This window comes from Pseudophryne corroboree, chromosome 2 (assembly GCF_028390025.1).
Source record: "Pseudophryne corroboree isolate aPseCor3 chromosome 2, aPseCor3.hap2, whole genome shotgun sequence".
NCBI classification, from domain to species: Eukaryota; Metazoa; Chordata; class Amphibia; order Anura; family Myobatrachidae; genus Pseudophryne; species Pseudophryne corroboree.
Genome location: NC_086445.1, coordinates 230,407,327 through 230,429,150, shown reverse-complemented (window position 1 = coordinate 230,429,150; position 21,824 = coordinate 230,407,327). Strand labels below are relative to the sequence as shown.

The window sequence follows — 21,824 nt, the reverse complement described above, 5'->3', positions numbered from 1 at the left end:
TGCCACTTTAAAAAAACAGGAGAATTTTCCCAAAATCTCTCACTTTCTGATACTCACACCCTATTACATTTCCCCCACTGTGTTAACACCTTCCTCACACGTGGCAGTCTCTCACCTTATTACATTAATACATAGACCCTCTGATTCATTGTTTTTCTGCAGCAGATTGTGTAGCATTAGAAAAAGTATGGAAACAATTTCATTGAATTTAGATTAACAAAATGTATAGTGAAATATTGAGCAAATACTGTACTGTGTATGTTTGCCTAGTGAAATATGCTCAGTAATTCCCACTTACACACATGCTTTTTGTCTCACCTGTCCTGCAGAGGAAGCAAATTCCCATCAAAGGGAGCTCCATTTCCAGCCAATTGCTGCTGCTTCTTCCAGATATCGATCCTCTTTATTGCCTGATCCTGAACAGTGCTCAATGTGTTTAATGATTCCTCAATCAACATTATCCATTGCTGCATTGGAAACAGATTGCAATAATTACTGTGCATTGGTATTGGAAAAGGTGGTGTTTGTACTGTAATTGGGTTGTGGTAACAAATGTTTGGTATCTATGGTAATAGAAAACAAGGCCCTAGCCTTCAATAAAACATAGGTCAGATTAAGTAGATACTGTATATCTCTATGTCTTGGAAAGCAACAATGGCCCATATTTCTAAATATTGGTGCACTGCAACGAAATGCAATCAATTAGATTCTGAGTTTTTTTCTAGCACAGTTTAAAAGATTTAGGGGGGTATGTACTAAGCAGTGAAAAGAGCGGAGAAGTGAGCCAGTGGAGAAGTTGCCCATGGCAACCAATCAGCATTGAAGTAACATATATACTTTGCATACTTTAAAATTATACAGAACAGCTGATTGGTTGCCATGGGCAACTTCTCCACTGGCTCATTTCTCCACGCTTATCACTGCTTAGTACATGTCCGCCTAAATCAAACCTCCATCTAGCTGTTGATCTTACAGACCACTTTTGATTTTGCAGCAACTTTCATAAAACTCCTAATATTATGTGCTGGACACTGGTAAATGGATGGATCAGACTATTAATTGGTGAGTTAATGAATCAGACAGTTGACTGGTAGATTGTTGGATCAGACTGCTTTTTGGTGGGTTGATGAACAGATTTTTTATTGGTGTATTGAGGAGTCAAGCTATAAAGGGGTAGAATCAGTGTATCACCTTTGGCGCTAGAGGAAAAAAAAAGGGATTCTAAAGGTATAATAGTCTGAACAAAAAGTGTATCAGAATCCAGGCGAAAGAATCTGTATAACAGCAAAGAAACCTTGCTGAGAGTCAACATTTCCAGCATTGTGTGAGTTGGGGTAGTACGATACCCAATTTCTTGATCGTTTTAATATCTGGTGTATGAAATTGACACATTTCCTATATCGAGGCAGAGAAAAAAAACCCTGATGTGTACTGCTTACTAGTGATGAGCGGGTTCAGTTCCTCAGAATCCGAACCCCCCCGAACTTCACCCATTTTACACGGGTCCGAGGCATACTCGGGTTCTCCCGTATGGCTCGGTTGACCCGAGCGCGCCCGAACGTCATCATCCCGCTGTCGGATTCTCGCGAGATTCGGATTCTATATAAGGAGCCGCGCGTCGCCGCCATTTTTCACTCGTGCATTGGAAATGATAGTGAGAGGACGTGGCTGGCGTCCTCTCACTTTGTTTCAGAACTTTCAGGGGGCTGCAAATATCTTTATTCTGGGGACCAGCAGTATTATAGGAGGAGTACAGTGCAGAGTTTTGCTGACCAGTGACCACCAGTATTATACGTTCTCTGCCTGAAAATGCTCCATATCTGTGCTCAGTGTGCTGCATATATCTGTGCTCACACTGCTTTATTGTGGGGACTGGGGACCAGCAGTATTATATAGGAGGAGTACAGTGCAGAGTTTTGCTGACCAGTGACCACCAGTATTATACGTTCTCTGCCTGAAAAACGCTCCATATCTGTGCTCGGTGTGCTGCATATATCTGTGCTCACACTGCTTTATTGTGGGGACTGGGGACCAGCAGTATTATATAGGAGGAGTACAGTGCAGAGTTTTGCTGACCAGTGACCACCAGTATTATACGTTCTCTGCCTGAAAAACGCTCCATATCTGTGCTGCATTGTAGTATATAGTAGGAGTACAGTGCATAATTTTGCTGACCACCAGTATATAATATATAGGAGTATGGTACAGAAGGCCACTACTCTACCTACCTCTGTGTCGTCAAGTATACTATCCATCCATACCTGTGGTGCATTTCAGTTTTGCACAGTTTGCTGACCACCAGTATATAATATATAGCAGTACGGTACAGTAGGCCACTGCTCTACCTACCTCTGTGTCGTCAAGTATACTATCCATCCATACCTGTGGTGCATTTCAGTTTTGAACAGTTTGCTGACCACCAGTATATAATATATAGCAGTACGGTACAGTAGGCCACTGCTCTACCTACCTCTGTGTCGTCAAGTATACTATCCATCCATACCTGTGGTGCATTTCAGTTTTGCACAGTTTGCTGACCACCAGTATATAATATATAGCAGTACGGTACAGTAGGCCACTGCTCTACCTACCTCTGTGTCGTCAAGTAAACTATCCATCCATACCTGTGGTGCATTTCAGTTTTGCACAGTTTGCTGACCACCAGTATAAAATATATAGTAGTACGGTACAGTACGCCACTGCTCTACCTACCTCTGTGTCGTCAAGTATACTATCCATCCATACCTGTGGTGCATTTCAGTTTTGCACAGTTTGCTGACCACCAGTATATAATATATAGCAGTACGGTACAGTATGCCACTGCTCTACCTACCTCTAGGTCGTCAAGTATACTATCCATCCATACCTGTGGTGCATTTCAGTTTTGCACAGTTTGCTGACCACCAGTATATAATATATAGCAGTACGGCACAGTAGGCCACTGCTCTACCTACCTCTGTGTCGTCAAGTATACTATCCATCCATACCTGTGGTGCATTTCAGTTTTGCACAGTTTGCTGACCACCAGTATATAATATATAGCAGTACGGTACAGTAGGCTACTGCTCTACCTACCTCTGTGTCGTCAAGTATACTATCCATCCATACCTGTGGTGCATTTCAGTTTTGCACAGTTTGCTGACCACCAGTATATAATATATAGCAGTACGGTACAGTAGGCCACTGCTCTACCTACCTCTGTGTCGTTAAGTATACTATCCATCCATACCTGTGGTGCATTTCAGTTTTGCACAGTTTGCTGACCACCAGTATATAATATATAGCAGTACGGTACAGTAGGCCACTGCTCTACATACCTCTGTGTCGTCAAGTATACTATCCATCCATACCTGTGGTGCATTTCAGTTGTGCGCAGTATATATAGTAGTAGGCCATTGCTATTGATACTGGCATATAATTCCACACATTAAAAAATGGAGAACAAAAATGTGGAGGGTAAAATAGGGAAAGATCAAGATCCACTTCCACCTCGTGCTGAAGCTGCTGCCACTAGTCATGGCCGAGACGATGAAATGCCATCAACGTCGTCTGCCAAGGCCAATGCCCAATGTCATAGTAGAGAGCATGTAAAATCCAAAACACAAAAGTTCAGTAAAATGACCCAAAAATCTAAATTAAAAGCGTCTGAGGAGAAGCGTAAACTTGCCAATATGCCATTTACGTCACGGAGTGGCAAGGAACGGCTGAGGCCCTGGCCTATGTTCATGGCTAGTGGTTCAGCTTCACATGAGGATGGAAGCACTCATCCTCTCGCTAGAAAAATGAAAAGACTTAAGCTGGCAAAAGCACAGCAAATAACTGTGCGTTCTTCTAAATCACAAATCCCCAAGGAGAGTCCAATTGTGTCGGCTGTGATGCCTGACCTTCCCAACACTGGACGGGAAGAGGTGGCGCCTTCCACCATTTGCACGCCCCCTGCAAGTGCTGGAAGGAGCACCCACAGTCCAGTTCCTGATAGTCAAATTGAAGATGTCACTGTTGAAGTACACCAGGATGAGGGTATGGGTGTTGCTGGCGCTGGGGAGGAAATTGACAAGGAGGATTCTGATGGTGAGGTGGTTTGTTTAAGTCAGGCACCCGGGGAGACACCTGTTGTCTGTGGGACGAATATGGCCATTGACATGCCTGGTCAAATTACAAAAAAAATCACCTCTTCGGTGTGGAATTATTTTAACACAAATGCGGACAACAGGTGTCAAGCCGTGTGTTGGCTTTGTCAAGCTGTAATAAGTAGGGGTAAGGACGTTAACCACCTCTGAACATCCTCCCTTATACGTCACCTGCAGCGCATTCATCATAAGTCAGTGACAAGTTCAAAAACTTTGGATGACATTGGAAGCAGTCCACTGACCACTAAATCCCTTCCTCTTTTAACCAAGCTCCTGCAAACCACACCACCAACTCCCTCAGTGTCAATTTCCTCCTTACACAGGAAAGCCAGTAGTCCTGCAGGACATGTCACTGTCAAGTCTGACGAGTCCTCTCCTGCCTGAGATTCCTCCGATGCATCCTTGAGTGTAACGCAGGGACGTGCGGTGAGCTAAATAGCTCAGGAGGCACTGGCTAGCACCAGAGCCAGATTTACATGCAATATATGATCCAAAACGTACATCTGGGCATCATACACAGGTGCAGCAGTATAAACTCCTTGAAATTTGGTGAGCTTTGATGAGAGATGTGCGGAAAAGATAAGCAGGTGAGGCACTGCCTCACCTGCCATAGACTTTTTACTCCAGAATTTTGGTTATAAAAATGATTAGAATAATGCAAAGAAGATATTTCAAACATATTCTTTGTATTTTAGATATACTTTATACAGTCAAAACTCTGGCACAACGTTAGTATGACAGGAAAGGCTCTACCTCACCTGCCTCACCCCACCGCACGTCACTGGGTAACGCCTACTGCTGCTGGCACTGCTGTTGCTGCTGGGAGTCGATCGTCATCCCAGAGGGGAAGTCGGAAGACCACTTTTACTACTTCCAGTAAGGAATTGACTGTCCAACAGTCCTTTGCGAGGAAGATGAAATGAAATATCACAGCAGTCATCCTGCTGCAAAGCGGATAACTCAGGCCTTGGCAGCCTGGGCGGTGAGAAACGTGTTTCCGTTATCCACCGTTAATTCACAGGCAACTACAGACTTGATTGAGGTACTGTGGCCCTGGTACCAAATACCATCTAGGTTCCATTTCTCTAGGCAGGCGATACCGAAAATGTACACAGACCTCAGAAAAAGAGTCACCAGTGTCCTAAAAAATGCAGTACCCAATGTCCACTTAACCACGGACATGTGGACAAGTGGAGCAGGGCAGACTCAGGACTATATGACTGTTACAGCCCACTGGGTAGATGTATTGCCTCCCGCAGCAAGAACAGCAGCGGCGGCACCAGTAGCAGCATCTCGCAAACGCCAACTCGTTCCTAGGCAGGCTACGCTTTGTATCACCGCTTTCCAGAAGAGGCACACAGCTGACAACCTCTTACGGAAACTGAGGAACATCATCGCAGAATGGCTTACCCCAAATGGACTCTCCTGGGGATTTGTGACATTGGACAACGCCAGCAATATTGTGCGTGCATTACATCTGAGCAAATTCCAGCACGTCCCATGTTTGGCACATACATTGAATTTGGTGGTGCAGAATTATTTAAAAAACGACAGGGACGTGCAAGAGATGCTTTTGGTGGCCCGAGGAATTGCGGGCCACTTTCGGCATTCAGCCACCGCGTGCCGAAGACTGGAGCACCAGCAAACAGTCCTGAACCTGCCCTGCCATCATCTGAAGCAAGAGGTGGTAACGAGATGGAATTCAACCCTCTATATGCTTCAGAGGATGGAGGAGCAGCAAAAGGCCATTCAAGCCTATACATCTGCCTACGATATAGGCAAAGGAGGGGGAATGCACCTGACTCAAGCGCAGTGGAGAATGATTTCAACGTTGTGCAAGGTTCTGCAACCCTTTGAACTTGCCACACGTGAAGTCAGTTCAGACACTGCCAGCCTGAGTCAGGTCATTCCCCTCATCAGGCTTTTGCAGAAGAAGCTGGAGACATTGAAGGAGGAGCTAAAACAGAGCGATTCCGCTAGGCATGTGGGACTTGTGGATGGAGCCCTTAATTCGCTTAACCAGGATTCACGGGTGGTCAATCTGTTGAAATCAGAGCACTACATTTTGGCCACCGTGCTCGATCCTAGATTTAAAACCTACATTGTATCTCTCTTTCCAGCAGACACAAGTCTGCAGAGGTTCAAAGACCTGCTGGTGAGAAAATTGTCAAGTCAAGCGGAACGTGACCCGTCAACAGCTCCTCCTTCACATTCTCCCGCAACTGGGGGTGCGAGGAAAAGGCTACGAATTCCGAGCCCACCCGCTGGCGGTGATGCAAGGCAGTCTGGAGCGAGTGCTGACATCTGGTCCGGACTGAAGGACCTGCCAACGATTACTGACATGTCGTCTACTGTCACTGCATATGATTCTCTCACCATTGAAAGAATGGTGGAGGATTATATGAGTGACCGCATCCAAGTAGGCACGTCAGAAAGTCCGTACATATACTGGCAGGAAAAAGAGGCAATTTGGAGGCCCTTGCAGAAACTGGCTTTATTTTACCTAAGTTGCCCACCCTCCAGTGTGTACTCTGAAAGAGTGTTTAGTGCAGCCGCTCACCTTGTCAGCAATCGGCGTACGAGGTTGCTTCCAGAAAATGTGGAGAAGATGATGTTCATCAAAATTAATTATAATCAATTCCTCCGTGAAGACATTCACCAGCAATTGCCTCCAGAAAGTACACAGGGACCTGAGATGGTGGATTCCAGTGGGGACGAATTAATAATCTGTGAGGAGGGGGATGTACACAGTGAAAGGGGTGAGGAATCGGACGATGAGGAGGAGGTGGACATCTTGCCTCTGTAGAGCCAGTTTGTGCAAGGAGAGATTGATGGCTTCTTTTTTGGTGGGGGCCCAAACCAACCAGTCATTTCAGTCACAGTTGTGTGGCAGACCCTGTCGCTGAAATGATGGGTTTGTTAAAGTGTGCATGTCCTGTTTATACAACATAAGGGTGGGTGGGAGGGCCCAAGGACAATTCCATCTTGCACCTCTTTTTTCTTTCATTTTTCTTTGCATCATGTGCTGTTTGGGGACTATTTTTTTGAAGTGCCATCCTGCCTGACACTGCAGTGCCACTCCTAGATGGGCCAGGTGTTTGTGTCGGCCACTTGTGTCGCTTAGCTTAGCCATCCAGCGACCTTGGTGCACCTCTTTTTTTCTTTGCATCATGTGCTGTTTGGGGACAATTTTTTTGAAGTGCCATCCTGTCTGACACTGCAGTGCCACTCCTAGATGGGCCAGGTGTTTGTGTCGGTCACTTGTGTCGCTTAGTTTAGTCACACAGCGACCTTGGTGCGCCTCTTTTTTTCTTTGCATCATGTGCTGTTTGGGGACAATTTTTTTGAAGTGCCATCCTGCCTGACACTGCAGTGCCACTCCTAGATAGGCCAGGTGTTTGTGTCAGCTACTTGGGTCGCTTAGCTTAGTCACACAGCTACCTCATTGCGCCTCTTTTTTTCTTTGCATCATGTGCTGTTTGGGGACTATTTTTTTGAAGTGCCATCCTGTCTGACACTGCAGTGCCACTCCTAGATGGGCCAGGTGTTTGTGTCGGCCACTTGGGTCGCTTAGCTTAGTCATCCAGTGACCTCGGTGCAAATTTTAGGACTAAAAATAATATTGCGAGGTGTGAGGTGTTCAGAATAGACTGAAAATGATGGTTATTGAGGTTAATAATACTATGGGATCAAAATGACCCCCAAATTCTATGATTTAAGATGTTTTTGAGGGTTTTTGCAAAAAAACACCCAAATCCAAAACACACACGAATCCGACAAAAAATTTTCAGGGAGGTTTTGCCAAAACGCGTCCGAATCCAAAACACGGCCGCGGAACCGAATCCAAAATTAAAACACAAAACCCGAAAAATTTCCGGTGCACATCACTACTGCTTACTCCTGAACAGCGTGAGTGGGGGTATGCGGAATGATACAGATTTGCCAGTTCACATTTCACCACTAACAATTATTTAGGAAAGTAATTTATACCTACAGATTTTCAGTTCAGACTATTATACCTTTAGAATACCTTTTTTTCCCCTAGCGCCAAAGGTGATAAACTGATTCTACCCCTTTATAGTAATGCCTTATACCATTTGGATTGTGGTGATATCCAATTGGATCAGTGATCCCACAGGCTGCATCCCCTTTCGCCAAGTTGTGTGCCTCAGAAATACCAACTCTTTCCTGTGGAGTTAAGCTGTTTATTGGTGGATTGAGGAGTCAAGCTGTTTATTGGTGGATTGATGTAGCGTCTATATATTAAATCGGCTAAGCAATTTTTTTGTGAGAGCAACTACTCGGAAAGGACAACACAGATTTAGATTGTTGAAGTGTTATTCGATAGGGTGTGTGTGATGTAGATGTGCAATAAGGTTGCAGAATTTTGATAAGTGGTCAGGTTGTTGAGGAATAACATGTCAAGGTCATGATTTTTTTCCCCTTAGAAAATGCATTGTGTGGGGGACGTGTATTTTTTCCCTTTGGATTGTAAAATGCAGCCAATTTTTTTCTGCACTAAATACAGTTCATATTATAATTTTTTTCTAAATATTGTATCCTGAAAGTTTTCTGTATCTTGAAAGTTTACACTTTCAGGATACAGTAAACTTTCGGAATACAGTAAAATTTCGGGATACAGCAAACTGTTGGTATACAGTAAACTTTAGGGATACAATAAAAATGTGTTGGTCAATTAACATCTAAAAAAATTGCAATCACATGACACACTTTTTTTGAGAATGTTAAACTTTAGGGAAACAGTAAACTTTTGGTATACAGTAAAGGTTTGTTGGTCAAAATAAATAAATAAATAAAAAACGGCAATCAAATTTCACACATTGTTTTCGATAATGTTATTTCCTACTAACAAATAATGTCCATACTAAAGCAAATGCCACAGATGGTGCAACAAAATAAACAAGTAACAATAAACAAAAGTAATAAATATTTCTCAGAAATTCAAAGCTTTACTCCGGATTATCCACTTTCTAATTCCAAGCCTGTCGAAATGTTCAACCATTTAAAGTATCAAAGCCAAAATGTTTACTATTCAAAAAGAAAAAGTTTGCACATATACAAATGAATGCATTGTAGAACACAAAATACAATTTTGTTTTGCTCAAGCAACAGGGTTGATTAGTACTGTTTATTTGCGGATCAAAGGACCAGACTATTAGTGGATGGCAATGGCAGATTTCAGTTCAGGCAAAGTTGATGTGGTTTTTATACCTAGAGAGTATAACATATACAGTATATTGTTATTTCTATTTCATTATCCTCACATATTATTTTACCTTTTGTAGACTTGATATATCATGTACTTGTGTATGGAATGGTAGACTCTCCAGTGCAACCTTCAGATTTTGTTTTACCACTGAGATCTGCCCCAATTTGTGCTGTAACTTCATACTGCGGTAATTAAACATCATCTCTTCCTTTCTAGATTGAAAGACCGCGCTCAGACGACTATTCTGAAATTAAAAGTCACAGAAGATGCTGTTTGAAACACACTGACAGGACCTTGTATTTAGCTGAGAGTCACTGACTTTGTGCTGCTAGTGCAAAGGGCAAGGATTCAGAAAGGAGAACCTATGTATATATATATATATATATATATATATATATATATGTAGGTCCTATATATGTGTGTACTGTTATACCACAACATGTTCCCACTGGCGTGCGCAGCACATTTTATTAGGGGGTGCACCGTTGGAGGGGTGTGTCTAGCACCGCCTTTTGGGCGTGTTTAGCACTATCTATTGATGGTCAACGCATATAACATATCCACCTTTGTACCAATCCTAATAAAGCAGATACATTGTCAGATGTTGTGGTGTGCACCAAACACCCCTGATGGCACTCGCTGCAATTACACTGCTCCTCCTCAGCCTGGTCTGGCTCCCCCTCTCTTTCCCCTGCAAGCTGCAGCAGCTTACTTACAAGTCAGTAACTAAACTGACAGTCGCAGGAAAGACGAGTGACGTGTCAGTTCTGCTGCCATCCGCCTGCCAGTATTGAATTTGTCTTCCTAAGAGGAATGCTGGCTGCATGCTGATCCTCATCAGTGGCTGGCGTTGGCATAGAATAGAAGGAGAGAGGTGTGTATGTGGTGGGTGTGACGGGTGGGCGTGCGAGCAGCATGACGTAATCACATCACATCACGCTGTATTTGTACATGGAGGTGGAGCTGGGAATTTGAAAGACGGTGGCAGTGGCACTCTCGATTAACCCAGGCGCCCGGTCAGTAATGCAGTCCTGACAGGTTGCAGTGCAGAGGAGACAGTAATCAGCCTGCTCTTCGATCGCTGCATCAGGCATGTGAGATCGGGGTGCCGGACATTAGGGGGTGCCTGTGCGCACCAGGCACCCCCCCTGCGCACACCTATGCATGATGTTCCTGCCCTTCATTCATAAACTTGCGGAAACGGGTGGGAAATATTTGTGGCTGCATATTCTGTTAAGGTAGTCTCTACCTTACATATGTTATATAGACTTCCCACTTCCAGATGTCTTTAATTTAATTTATTTTACTTTGTTACTGTACATTTAGAGTATTTAATAATAATAATGTATTGCCTTGTAGCCCTTATGCAACTTCTATTGAATATGTTTCTTTTATCTTTCTGGATTCTACAGCCTGCAGAGGATATTGTTGTATACAAAGAACATCTGTTTGATTTACCTATTGTATTTTTCACAAAACAATAACAAACGTTACTATTTCTAACAATATTTACACCACCAACGCCCTAAAGTGAAATACACCTAAAAATAATTGTCTTCATGTCTGGCCTGAACAAGTTGTATAATCTCTGTGCTCTAAATTTTGGCTAGAGATCTGTGTAGTCTGATGAAAGGAGAGAAAACCTCAAATTCTGATTTATAAATATGATACAAAAACCCCAATGATAATGAGAAGAAAAGCGTGTTTAAGGACGTGGCATGCAAGCCCATTTCCCAAACCGGCTTTCTGAATGTATTGAACCTGTTGGGAGTAATGGGCCCTGCACACTTGGCGATGTATGCGGCCGATATGAACGATCTCAGTAATGAACAACACATTGTTCAGATTGCTCAGTGTGTAGGCACCAATGATGAACGATGCGCGGCCCCGCGGTCGTTCATCGTTGGTGCAGTCGTTTATGCCTGCAAGCCAATATGGACAATATCGTCCATATTAGCATGCAGGGCTAAGGGGTCAGGTGACGTCAGGGAGTGAAGAAACTTCACTCCTCCGTCAAACCCCCCCTCCCCCACCCCTCCACTGCCGCCGGGTCGTCTGTCGGCCATAGCGTCCGTCAGGCACCTCGGCGGCAAATCGGCAAATCGTTAAATCTGTAGGGGCTATTAGACTTCACACTAGGGGGCAAATTCAAATACTGTAGCCCCGTTAAATTAACTGAAAAAAGGTGGTAGTTTCAGACTTTAACGCCTGGGCTATTCAGTTACAGACCTTTTTCTAGCCAATTAAATTAACCTGTTTATCAGGTGTTAACACATACTGTAGAATCTGGAAAAATTTCCAGACCTTTGTGTTAATAACACAGTGTTTGCACCCAATAACAGGCTAATTATCACGTATTTCTTTTCAGGTCTGCTCTGACCCAAAAAGAAATCCCTGTAAACTGCAACCTACAGGCTGCCTACGAGGTTAAACGAATAGCCCCGGGGATCAATTAACCGGCTGTAAATTGTTGTAGGCAGGGGCGCTTTAAGAGAGGAGGAGGCCCATATGCTGCCTCCTCTGTTCGGGCCCCCTCCTCTCTGCCGGCAGCGCTGAGAGTCTGAGCACTAGAGGGCTTAGACTCAACTGTGCATGAGCAGATAACCAGGAAAATGGCCACTGCACCATTTTTGCTGTGATTCAACAGCGCCGCTGAATGGGTGCAGTGTGTGCAGTTGGGGCCCCCTCTGGACGCAGGGGCCCGTGTGCACCGCACACACTGCACCCATTATATGTACGCCAGTGGCTGTTTGTACTTAGCCCTCTCTGCCTTCACTAACCACTGATCACTTGACAGTGCGATCATAATAATATATCCATTTGGTAATACTGCATCGGCGTTGTCTGCTTATTATGCTGAGGAAGTTGTGAATTGGTCCAGTGGTTGTTTCAAAGTTGTGGGTTATTCCAAAATGAAATATATCAGGTGTGCTATTTTGGGACTATCACTGGACTGATCTTTAAAACATCCTCAGTTTACTGATCATCTATAACAAAGGTTCATAATGGACAATATGCAGTGGTAGCTGCAACTCCTGTAATATATGTGCTAGCAGTGTATACCATAGCCGCCGCGGTGAACCCGGGACTTGGCATTAAGCTTATCTCTCCTAAGCCCACCCCCCAGACTCCTGTGAAACTAGCCAATGAGAGTCTAGGAGTGAGCTTAGGAGAGTGAAGCCTAATGCTGAGTCCTGAGTTCTACACGGCGGCTGTGCCTGATAATGACAGTGCCTGATAATCACTAGGGGCTATTCATCAGTAGACCCTCGATTGCAGCATTAATGCTGATTATTTTTTTGGGTGTAGCGATAAATTCACTTTACCAGGAATTTTTTCAGCATCAACCAGCAGGAACTCAGCTCCTGAACCTCTCATAAGATATGACATAATCAGGAACTGGGTTTCTGGACCTGTTCTGGGCTATAATGTACTTTCCATAAGATAAGTTTTATTTTGAAGTCCCTTTTGAGTGTCCTGTTTTCTAAATGATATATATTAGCTACCTAACCTATCAGTCTTACTCCAGTACCCTCAGTTTCTCTGCACAGCCAGACACTTTTTACAGGCATCAAAAATGCTAAGAGGACAACACGAATACAGATATGGGTTTGAGATGAAATTACATTGTGCAAAAAATACTTTTTTCTTACCCAGCAATAATGCACAATTGCATACCTCCCAATTGTACTGAATACAGAGGGACAGTCCTGCTAATTTTGACACTGTCCCACCCGCGGGCCGCAGTGTACCGTGGGCGGGGACAGATGGGAGAGCCAGTGATCACCGCTGCTTTGTAAAGCAGCCAGTGATCACTGAACCTCAGAGGCGCAATCAGTAAAGATCATCAAATTCGCCGATGACACCACAGTCATCGGCCTCATCAAAGACGGGGACGAATCGGCCTATAGACAGGAAGTAGACCGGTTGGCCCAGTGGTGCATCCACAACAACCTTGAGCTCAACCCCCTCAAAACTGTCGAGATGATAGTGGACTTCAGGAAGAAGTCATCTAGTGCACCTCCGCTAACAATTGCTGACAGTGTGGTATCGCTAGTGGACTCCTTCAAGTTTCTAGGGACCACAATCTCCCGGGACCTTAAATGGGGGTCCAACGTTGACGCCACTGATGGGAAAGCGCAGCAGAGGTTGTTCTTCCTCAGGCAACTAAGGAAGTTCAACATCCCACAGAAGCTTCTGCTCCTCTTCTACTCCGCGATTGTGGAGTCGGTACTGTGCTCCTCGATACTCGTATGGTACAGCTCCACCAGCGCGAGGGACAGATGCAGACTCCAAAAGGTGGTCAGAACCGCAGAGAAGATCATCGGGGCCGACCTTCCCTCAGTCCAGGACCTGTACCTGTCCAGAGCTAAAAAGCGGGCAATGAAGATAGTAAAAAACCAGCTACACCCCGGCCACAGCATGTTTAACTTGCTTCCTTCAGGCAGGCGTTACAGGGCCGTCCCCGCCAGGTCCACCAGAAGCCTCAAAAGTTTCTTTCCCCAAGCGGTCCTCCTGCTGAACTCCTGAATATTGACTGACTAGACGTACATGTAACTAACTTGTGTCCCTACGGTATACCTATCTGTGTGACTTTACTTGCCCCCCCACCTGCTTATCTGTTACCTACTTGGCTGTTGTATAGCAAACCGAAGACAAATTCCTAGTATACGCAAGTATACCTGGCCAATAAAGCTAATTCTGATTCTGATGGTTCTGATTCTGAATAGATGAGTGCCTGGCATCTATCAGTGCAGAGAGGGTTAGCCGGGGCTGCCTAGCTGTTCAGGGAGCGCTGGGCACGCCCCCAAAATGATGAAAACGTGGGTCGCATTGCTAAGCCCAGCCCTCTGCCCGAGACCATGCCCACCCCTCCTGAGGCCCCACTCCTTTGCAACCATGACTGTGCCTCTGGCGCGCCAGGTCCCAACTCCCTAGAGTCGAAAGTTGGGAGGTATGCAATTGTCTCAGCCTAAGGGGGTCATTCTGACTCGATCGCACGCTGCAGTTTTTTGCAACGTAGCGATCAGGTCAGAACTGTGCATGTGCTGGCACCTGATTGACAGGCAGAGACGGTCGATGGGCGGGAGGGGGCGAAACGGCAGCGTTTGGCCGCCGTTTTGTGGGCGCGGTCCAGCCAACGCAGGCGTGGCCGGACCGTGTGGGGAGTGGCCCGCAGCGGCTGCATGACGTCACACGCAGCCACTGCGGGCCGGGGAGCGAAGAGTAGCTCCCGGCCAGCACACTAAAGCTGCGCTGGCAGGTAGCTACTCTTGAAGTGCAAAGGCATCGCCGCTGTGCGATGCCATTGAATTTCTTGGGGGGGGGAGGGGGGGTAGGCTTCACTGACATGCGGGGCGGACTAGCCCTGTGCTGGCCATCCCCCCGCATGTCTGAGTTCATGATCGTAGCTGTGCTAAATTTAGCACAGCTACGATCAACTCGGAATGACCCCCCTAAGTGCAGAAAGCTGCTAAAAGACATGGATACCAGAGAACTCTACACAGTGGAGGAAGGGAGCAGTCACGATAAAAATAATGTTTGGGGGTTTCCCTATACACAATATGTGCCTTTTCTGAACCTGATGATCTACAGTATCTCAAGCCTTTCAATTTCAACAATTATTCTGAAGGAAATGGACGCGTAGGAAATGGAAGCGTAGGAAATGGAGCGATGAAATACCTTCTTCACAACGGCGTCCATTTCTCCTTTACAAATAGTCTTGAATAGCTGTATTATTCTCATTGGTTCATGCTGAGACAGGCTCTAATGCAGAGACAAATATGTTAGCACAAAATAAAGACAGCAACCAACCACATCATCTACATAGAACCACTTAACTAAACGATTAGTAAATATTGCACATTGTGTATTATCTATTGTCATTTCTAAATTAATTATTTTGATAACACTCTGACAAATGAATCACTGATTTGCTTACTAGTCATACTTAAGTAAAATCAACAATTGTTTTACATTGATTAATATAAATATAATTGTTTTAACAAGTAAATTAGGTTTTCATTTGCACCAGTGATTCAGTTCTAGTCGCCTAATTCATGTGTGTATGCAATTGCATTCGCAGCTGCAAATTTTTAGGCTATGGACTTGCTAATCATCACACGTGAAGCTGCTGCCCAGAAAAGATGAAAGACAACGCCAGAACCATTGCAAATTCCTTAGCAACTGCGTACACATATGCAGACTATACACAATAATGAGGAACATCGACTCCTGGGGCAGCCCTATGATATGAATGTAATTGAGAAGTGTCAAATAATTTCTTTCTACATTTTGTAATTATCCTTACAGAATATTGCAGGTTTTATAAAGGTATTAAACAGCAGAAGTAACCCCCCTCATGTCCTGATTCTCACTCTCCTTGTCTTGGTCTACTGCTGATAAAATAATTTAAATAAAAAAGACAAAAAAAGTGAAAAACAAAAGACCTGAAAGAGGCAGCAAATATCCAGGACAAAATGACTTCACCTGCAAGTCTCAACGATTCTTGTCTGATTGGTCAGAGTAACAGTCAGTAGACAAACCTCCTGCCTGGCTATAAGCAGCAGCAGTCTAGGGCAAAATGAGAGAAAAGTACCGCTTTCCCTGGTCTGTGGGCTCACCATGGATCTCACCAGGGTGTATGGCAAACATGGTGATTCACAAGGATGAAACACAACCTGATGTATTAGACTGGTGATCACACATGCGAGCCCTATTCACAAAGCAAGGACCCAATTTATAAATTATACTGTATATAGCCCCTTTAACACTCGCTAAAGGGGTTATATCCTACTTTCAGCAAACCCTGTACCGCTGTCGCCATCTACAGATGGCAAGAGCACTACAGTCAGTGGTGACCCAGGGCTGCCTATCCGACTTCAGTGAAGCCATCATTTTCCGGATCCCCGCTGAGTGAAAGTGTAACGCACATTCGCAGACTGGACGAAGTGCATGCACATGACTCAGCAGCCGTCGCTGGCAGCGACAGGAGAGTGGAGGACACCGCTAAGAGGGGAAACAGCTCTGGACCTCGCTGGAGAGGTAAGTAATGCTGAAAACAAGCTGCATTTTCATTAGTATCACAGCGATACAAAACAAATTATGCCACTGGTGTTATTCTTTGTTGACAAATGGGGCCCTAATTGTGCTGTAGGGCTTGGCAGGTCACCAGTGGGCACAGCTACAGTATTTCTGCAACCACTGTAAGAGAAATACCTTCAAACTTTCTAGCCACTGGAGAACCAAGGGTCCATCCTTTCCACAACTCCTGGCTGCCTTCTCTAGTTGTTCCATTAACTCTTTTAATACAGAGTTTGCCTTTTCAGTGCAGAATGAATCTGTTCCAGAGATATGTTCCCTATAAAAATAATGTGAATACATCAGTCATGGAAACAGCATAAACATCATAGCATTCATCTTGGGTAATTCATTATGGAATCATATGGTAATGCCAAGCAGAAGATTCTGCACATTTGAATTTAATTACCGATAGCTATAAAGTCTTAAAGATATGGGGATCGCAGGGAAAATATATCTTCTTGTAGTTGATTGAAATGGAAATGTACTGTATAAGTGCTGGTATGTAAACTTGTAGTGAATGGTAAGGATCTGGTGGGTTGTCCAGACTCCCCAAGAGCTTAGTGGACAGTTTGTATATTATACAGTAAATTATATATGTTGCAAAGCTATCCACCCTGTGTCCCCCAACTCTCCTGTATCCAGTTACTTATGACCTGTGTCTTGTCACCTCTCTACCTTACTTCCTGTGCTGTTCACCATTAACTAAGGTCTCCTTGTTTCTCTATGTCTCCTATGTCTCCTTACATGTTCGCCATATATATTGTGTGCTTTTACATGATTTTTTATATTGATTTTTTAATGTTTTTAATTAAATGTATGTTTTAGCTCATGAAATTCAACATTGATTAAGATAGATTTTAAATCAATTAATAATAATAATAATAATAACAATAATAATAATCATCATAATCATAATGATCTTATTATAATTATTATTATTATTATTATTAATAATAACAATAATAATAACAACAGTTTCAAATCAACCTTTAGTAAATTTACTTCCTAGAGCAGTCAGGGTTGAATTTAGGGGTCATGGCGCCCCTAGACACACATGTTATGCTGTGTCCCGCATCCCCCTCCCCCCCCCCCACCCCCCACCCCCACATTTTTTATTTTCATTGATTGGTTATAAAGTCCTTATTGAAAGATAGCCAATTTAATAGAATAATGATAAAAGACACTATGACTTTTTTTTTAATTTTTAATTATGTATACACATTTACTAAGTAGGACAGCTTACAGGGGCAGTCTGTGCATGGCCTACCCATTTACACTCCACTGAAGATGGCATATGGTACAGTACACTGGAAATATTTTGCAGTTACTGGTACATTTCAGGCTGACAGTACCAACACAATCATCTAAGTTCTACCCCTCAGGGTTTTTACCGCATTTTCATATGTACTTCTGTTGCTGGGTCTCCACCGTGTAGGGTAAGGCCAGCTTTTGCTGCCATTACCCTGTAGAAGCCTATGGGGCTTGTTGCAGCATCCCCCGAGGCCGCCACTGGTCTGAGCATGCACAGATGGACTTCTGGGTCATAGACCCAGAAGTCCAGCTGTCACAGCGAAGGATAACTCTGATTGCAAGAGCTGTCCTTCTCAACACTAATCGCATATGTTAGTACATACAGTATGTGATTAGTGTCGATGCCATGTACCGCAACAGGTTGGTACATCCCATCCTATAACTGAAAAAGTGTTTTATAAATGTGATTATTACGTAGGGATGATAAATCTCTTGAATATTAGTTATTTTTAACTGCACATTAAATAATATTAGAATGCTGTGGTCAGGGGTGTAGCGAGGGTGGCTCTAGTGGAGCATGAGCTCCGGGCGCTGGAAAAGTTAGAGGGCATGCCGCCTGGTATAAGGTTGATAGACAGTGTCTTGTTATACAGTCAATAGATAGACACCATATGTTAGACAGACATTAGGTCGACAGGGTTAAAAGGTCGACATGAAAAAGGTCGACAGGGTCAAAAGGTCGACACGGTCAAAATGTCGACATGAAATTGTCGACATAAAAAAGATAGACAAATGTTTTTTGTTTTTTTTTAACATGTTTTTGGACTATTTCATACCTTCTCTATCCATGTCGGCATAGAGTTGGTTATAAACCTTGTGGCGAGCGCAGCGAGCCACCGAGCCCGAAGCGTGGCGAGCGAAGCGGTCCCCGCAAGGGTATGCCTTTCTACAATTGGGGGTCCCAGATGACAAAACTATCCACACAAACCACAAAAATGCTAAAAAACATGGTGTCTACCTTTTTCATGTCGACCATTTTCATGTCGACCTTTTGAACCTGTCGACCTTTTGTACTGTCTACCTTTTTCATGTCGACCTTTTGACCCTGTCGACCTAATGTCTAACATATGGTGTCTATCTATTGACTGTCTAACTAGACACTGTCTATCTTTTACACCACACCCGCGCCGCCTTCCCCTCCCTCCCTCTGCCCACTATACCACAGACTGCTGTACAGGCAGTCGCAGAGCAGGAGGAGAAGCAGAGGGATGCACACTGAAATGGACTTGTAGAATAGGAAGGAAACAGGGCAGGCCAGAGGCGACAGCACGAGACACTAACAGCCGGCACATTCCGGAGCTCTGCTGCCCTCTTTATATGTCCTACTGTGTACTTGCGCTGTGCAGCTGGGATACTTCTGTCCTGCTACACCACTTCCTGCCCCCACTGCTGCAGCACCTCTTTCTGCCCCGGCTGCGGCAGCAACTCTCTCTGTCCCAGCTGCTGCAGCACCTCTCTCTGCCCCTGCTGCTGCACCACCTCTTTCTGCCTTGGCTGCTGCAGCACCTCTCTCTGCCCCAGTTGTTGCAGCACCTCTCTCTGTCCCAGCTGCTGCAGCACCTCTCTCTGCCCCTGCTGCTGCAGCACCTCTCTCTGCCTCAGCTGCTGCAGCACCTCTCTCTGCCTCAGCTGCTGCAGCACCTCTCTCTGCCCCAGCTGTTGCAGCACCCCTCTCTGCCCCGGCTGCTACAGCACCCCTCTCTACATTGATGATGCAGCACCTCTCTCTGCCCCAGCAGCTGCTGCAGCACCTTTCTTTGCTTTAGAATCTGCAGAGTAACATGTATAAGCGGCTCTACTGTGGCATAACGTGTATAAGCGGCTCTACTATGTGTCATAAAGTGTATAAGAGGTACTGCAGTGTGGTGTAATCTGAATTGGTACTATTCTGTGGCCAAGCCACTTCCCAATGAAGCCATGAACCTATATTTTTGTTGCATGCCTATGGTGTGCACTGTCCCTGTTTTATACGTTTGGGGAGCCCAAAGGTGCCTTTCGCCCTGAGCTCCACAAGGTCTAGAACCGGCCCTGTCACCAATTTAGGATTTTTAAATATTTTTTCTTTTCAAATGTAACAAGCACCCAATTCAGAACAGGAGAGGGGGAGCCGAAACATACCCTTGCTCCGGGCACCATGGCACCTACAGTAGCTACACCTCTGGCTGTGGTGTTCAATTTTCTACTTACCATGGTTGAGTTTCCAGCCAGTCACCCAAGTGATACCGCACTCTCTGGGGAAAACATCCATACAGGGTTTCAAACTGTTCCTGGGGCATTTTGGACACATAACTCCAAACAGTGGAAGTTTTGGCCATATTTGGAAACATACCGTCTGCAATAAATAATGAAGAACATTCTGTAAATAAAGGGTATGTTCAACTCACATTACATGCGGGTATACTGAAACTTACATTATAAAGAAGAACGTAAGAAGAACAACAACAGAAATAAGTACTGAATAAGAAATCCCCTTCAGAGCAGAGGAATATGGAAATGATGTCATCCTGTACAATACTGCTGTGGTTAATGGGGTCAATTTTCACTACCCCAAATAACAGCAATCCAACTAAAAAACTAATTCTAACAGTGCTGTACAGTATACATGTCAGTGACTATTAATTATCCAAAGTGAAAGTCGTACAACTTAAAAAGTACAATGCATAATGTAAAAAAATACATACAGTATATAAAAAAAAGATATGAAAAAATCTAGTATACAGACACACATGTAGCAGCTTAATCTAAAAATACAATAGGATCATACAATATAACCTATATATAATGATGATGAAGAATTAGGACTCTGGGACTGACGCTAAGTTTGAGACCAAACAAAACAAAGCAAGTACCTGCAGGTGGCTCATATACTGTATTTCATGGAATTCTGGCTCTGGGGTTAACCGGTACCTCCTGAGCCATTTAGCTCACCGCACGTCCCTGGCAGGTAGGGCATATGTACAATGTGCCTCGAAATTGCTGTGTATAAATAAAGCTGGACGGCATTTGTGGGCGACATGCCAAAGCAGCCGTAGGGTGCAAATGAATGTATTCACACCGCTTGCATTACATGACTGTATTTTCCAGATACAAGGTCACTTGCTTGTTTGGCAGTGCTCAATACCAGGATTAATCTCTCTATATCAATATCCATTAGAAGAGCATGACTCCCATTTATTACAAGCACAGGTGCCCAAGTCCAAAAAGCAGACAGGGGAAACAAAACTCCAGTTAGAGATGATGATTCAGCAAATTCTTCATGTGGAGAACTCATCTGGCATATCTCCCAGCAAACAATGGGACAGATGTATTAAGCCTGGAGAAGTGATAAGTGGAAGGTGATAACGCACCAGCCAATCAGCTCGAAACTGTCATTTTTCAAACCCAAAATGAATGACTGGTGCATTATAACCTTCCAGTTATCACTGCTTTATCACTTATCCAGTCTTAATACATCTGCCCCAGTGCTTCACGTGTACTGCTGACACATGACCTTCCTTCCCAGTCTCATTAGTGAGTATTCAGCTATTGTAAGTGTACTGTATGAAGGAGTGACACATAAACTGCTGAAAATCTGACAGCACCATAGTAAACACACAAGCACTCGTGTTCCACTATCAATTCTCATTCTACCATACAGTCAGAAAAAATGGGAGGTGACTTTATTCAATGATTGGACCCCAGGCACCTAGATGAAGAAGCAAGAAACCAGATGCTGAATACAAACAGATAGGGCAAGTATCATTATAAAATAACATTCCTTTCACCACACCAGAGCTAGAGCACACTACAGCATTGTGCAGTGCTAGAGTCTGAGTCTACACAGCAGCCGCATCTGTGGCACCCCGCTGGGTCTTCCTCTGCAATCTGCATATAAAGAGCTGCCCCTAAATAGTTCCGCAAGTGTGGGAGCTACATGAAGCTCCAGTATCCACTGTACCACCACTGGATGGGGGCAGTGCTGACAAGAGGGGGAGACCCAGAGGAGTCGAGGTGGGCTCCCATGTGCCACGGGCCCCCTAAAGACTTAATCCGACCCTGCAGTAAACGGAATTGAACATGGAAGTCCTTTG

At 44.4% G+C, this 21,824-nt stretch overlaps 1 protein-coding gene across 5 annotated transcripts in view; it reads right to left on the bottom strand.

Annotated features, from left to right (window-relative positions):
- STAT6 (signal transducer and activator of transcription 6) overlaps window positions 1–21,824 on the bottom strand; it is a 447,399-nt gene that overhangs the window by 93,582 nt on the left and 331,993 nt on the right. For all 5 annotated transcript variants that reach the window (XM_063952434.1, XM_063952435.1, XM_063952432.1 and 2 more), the window contains 5 exons: window positions 19,942–20,086; window positions 16,579–16,720; window positions 15,043–15,126; window positions 9,428–9,604; window positions 319–467 (listed from right to left, as the gene is read on the bottom strand). In XM_063952434.1, coding sequence (XP_063808504.1) covers window positions 319–467; window positions 9,428–9,604; window positions 15,043–15,126; window positions 16,579–16,720; window positions 19,942–20,081 — 692 coding nt within the window. In that variant the 5' untranslated portion in view covers window positions 20,082–20,086. The remainder of the gene's footprint in view (window positions 1–318; window positions 468–9,427; window positions 9,605–15,042; window positions 15,127–16,578; window positions 16,721–19,941; window positions 20,087–21,824) is intronic.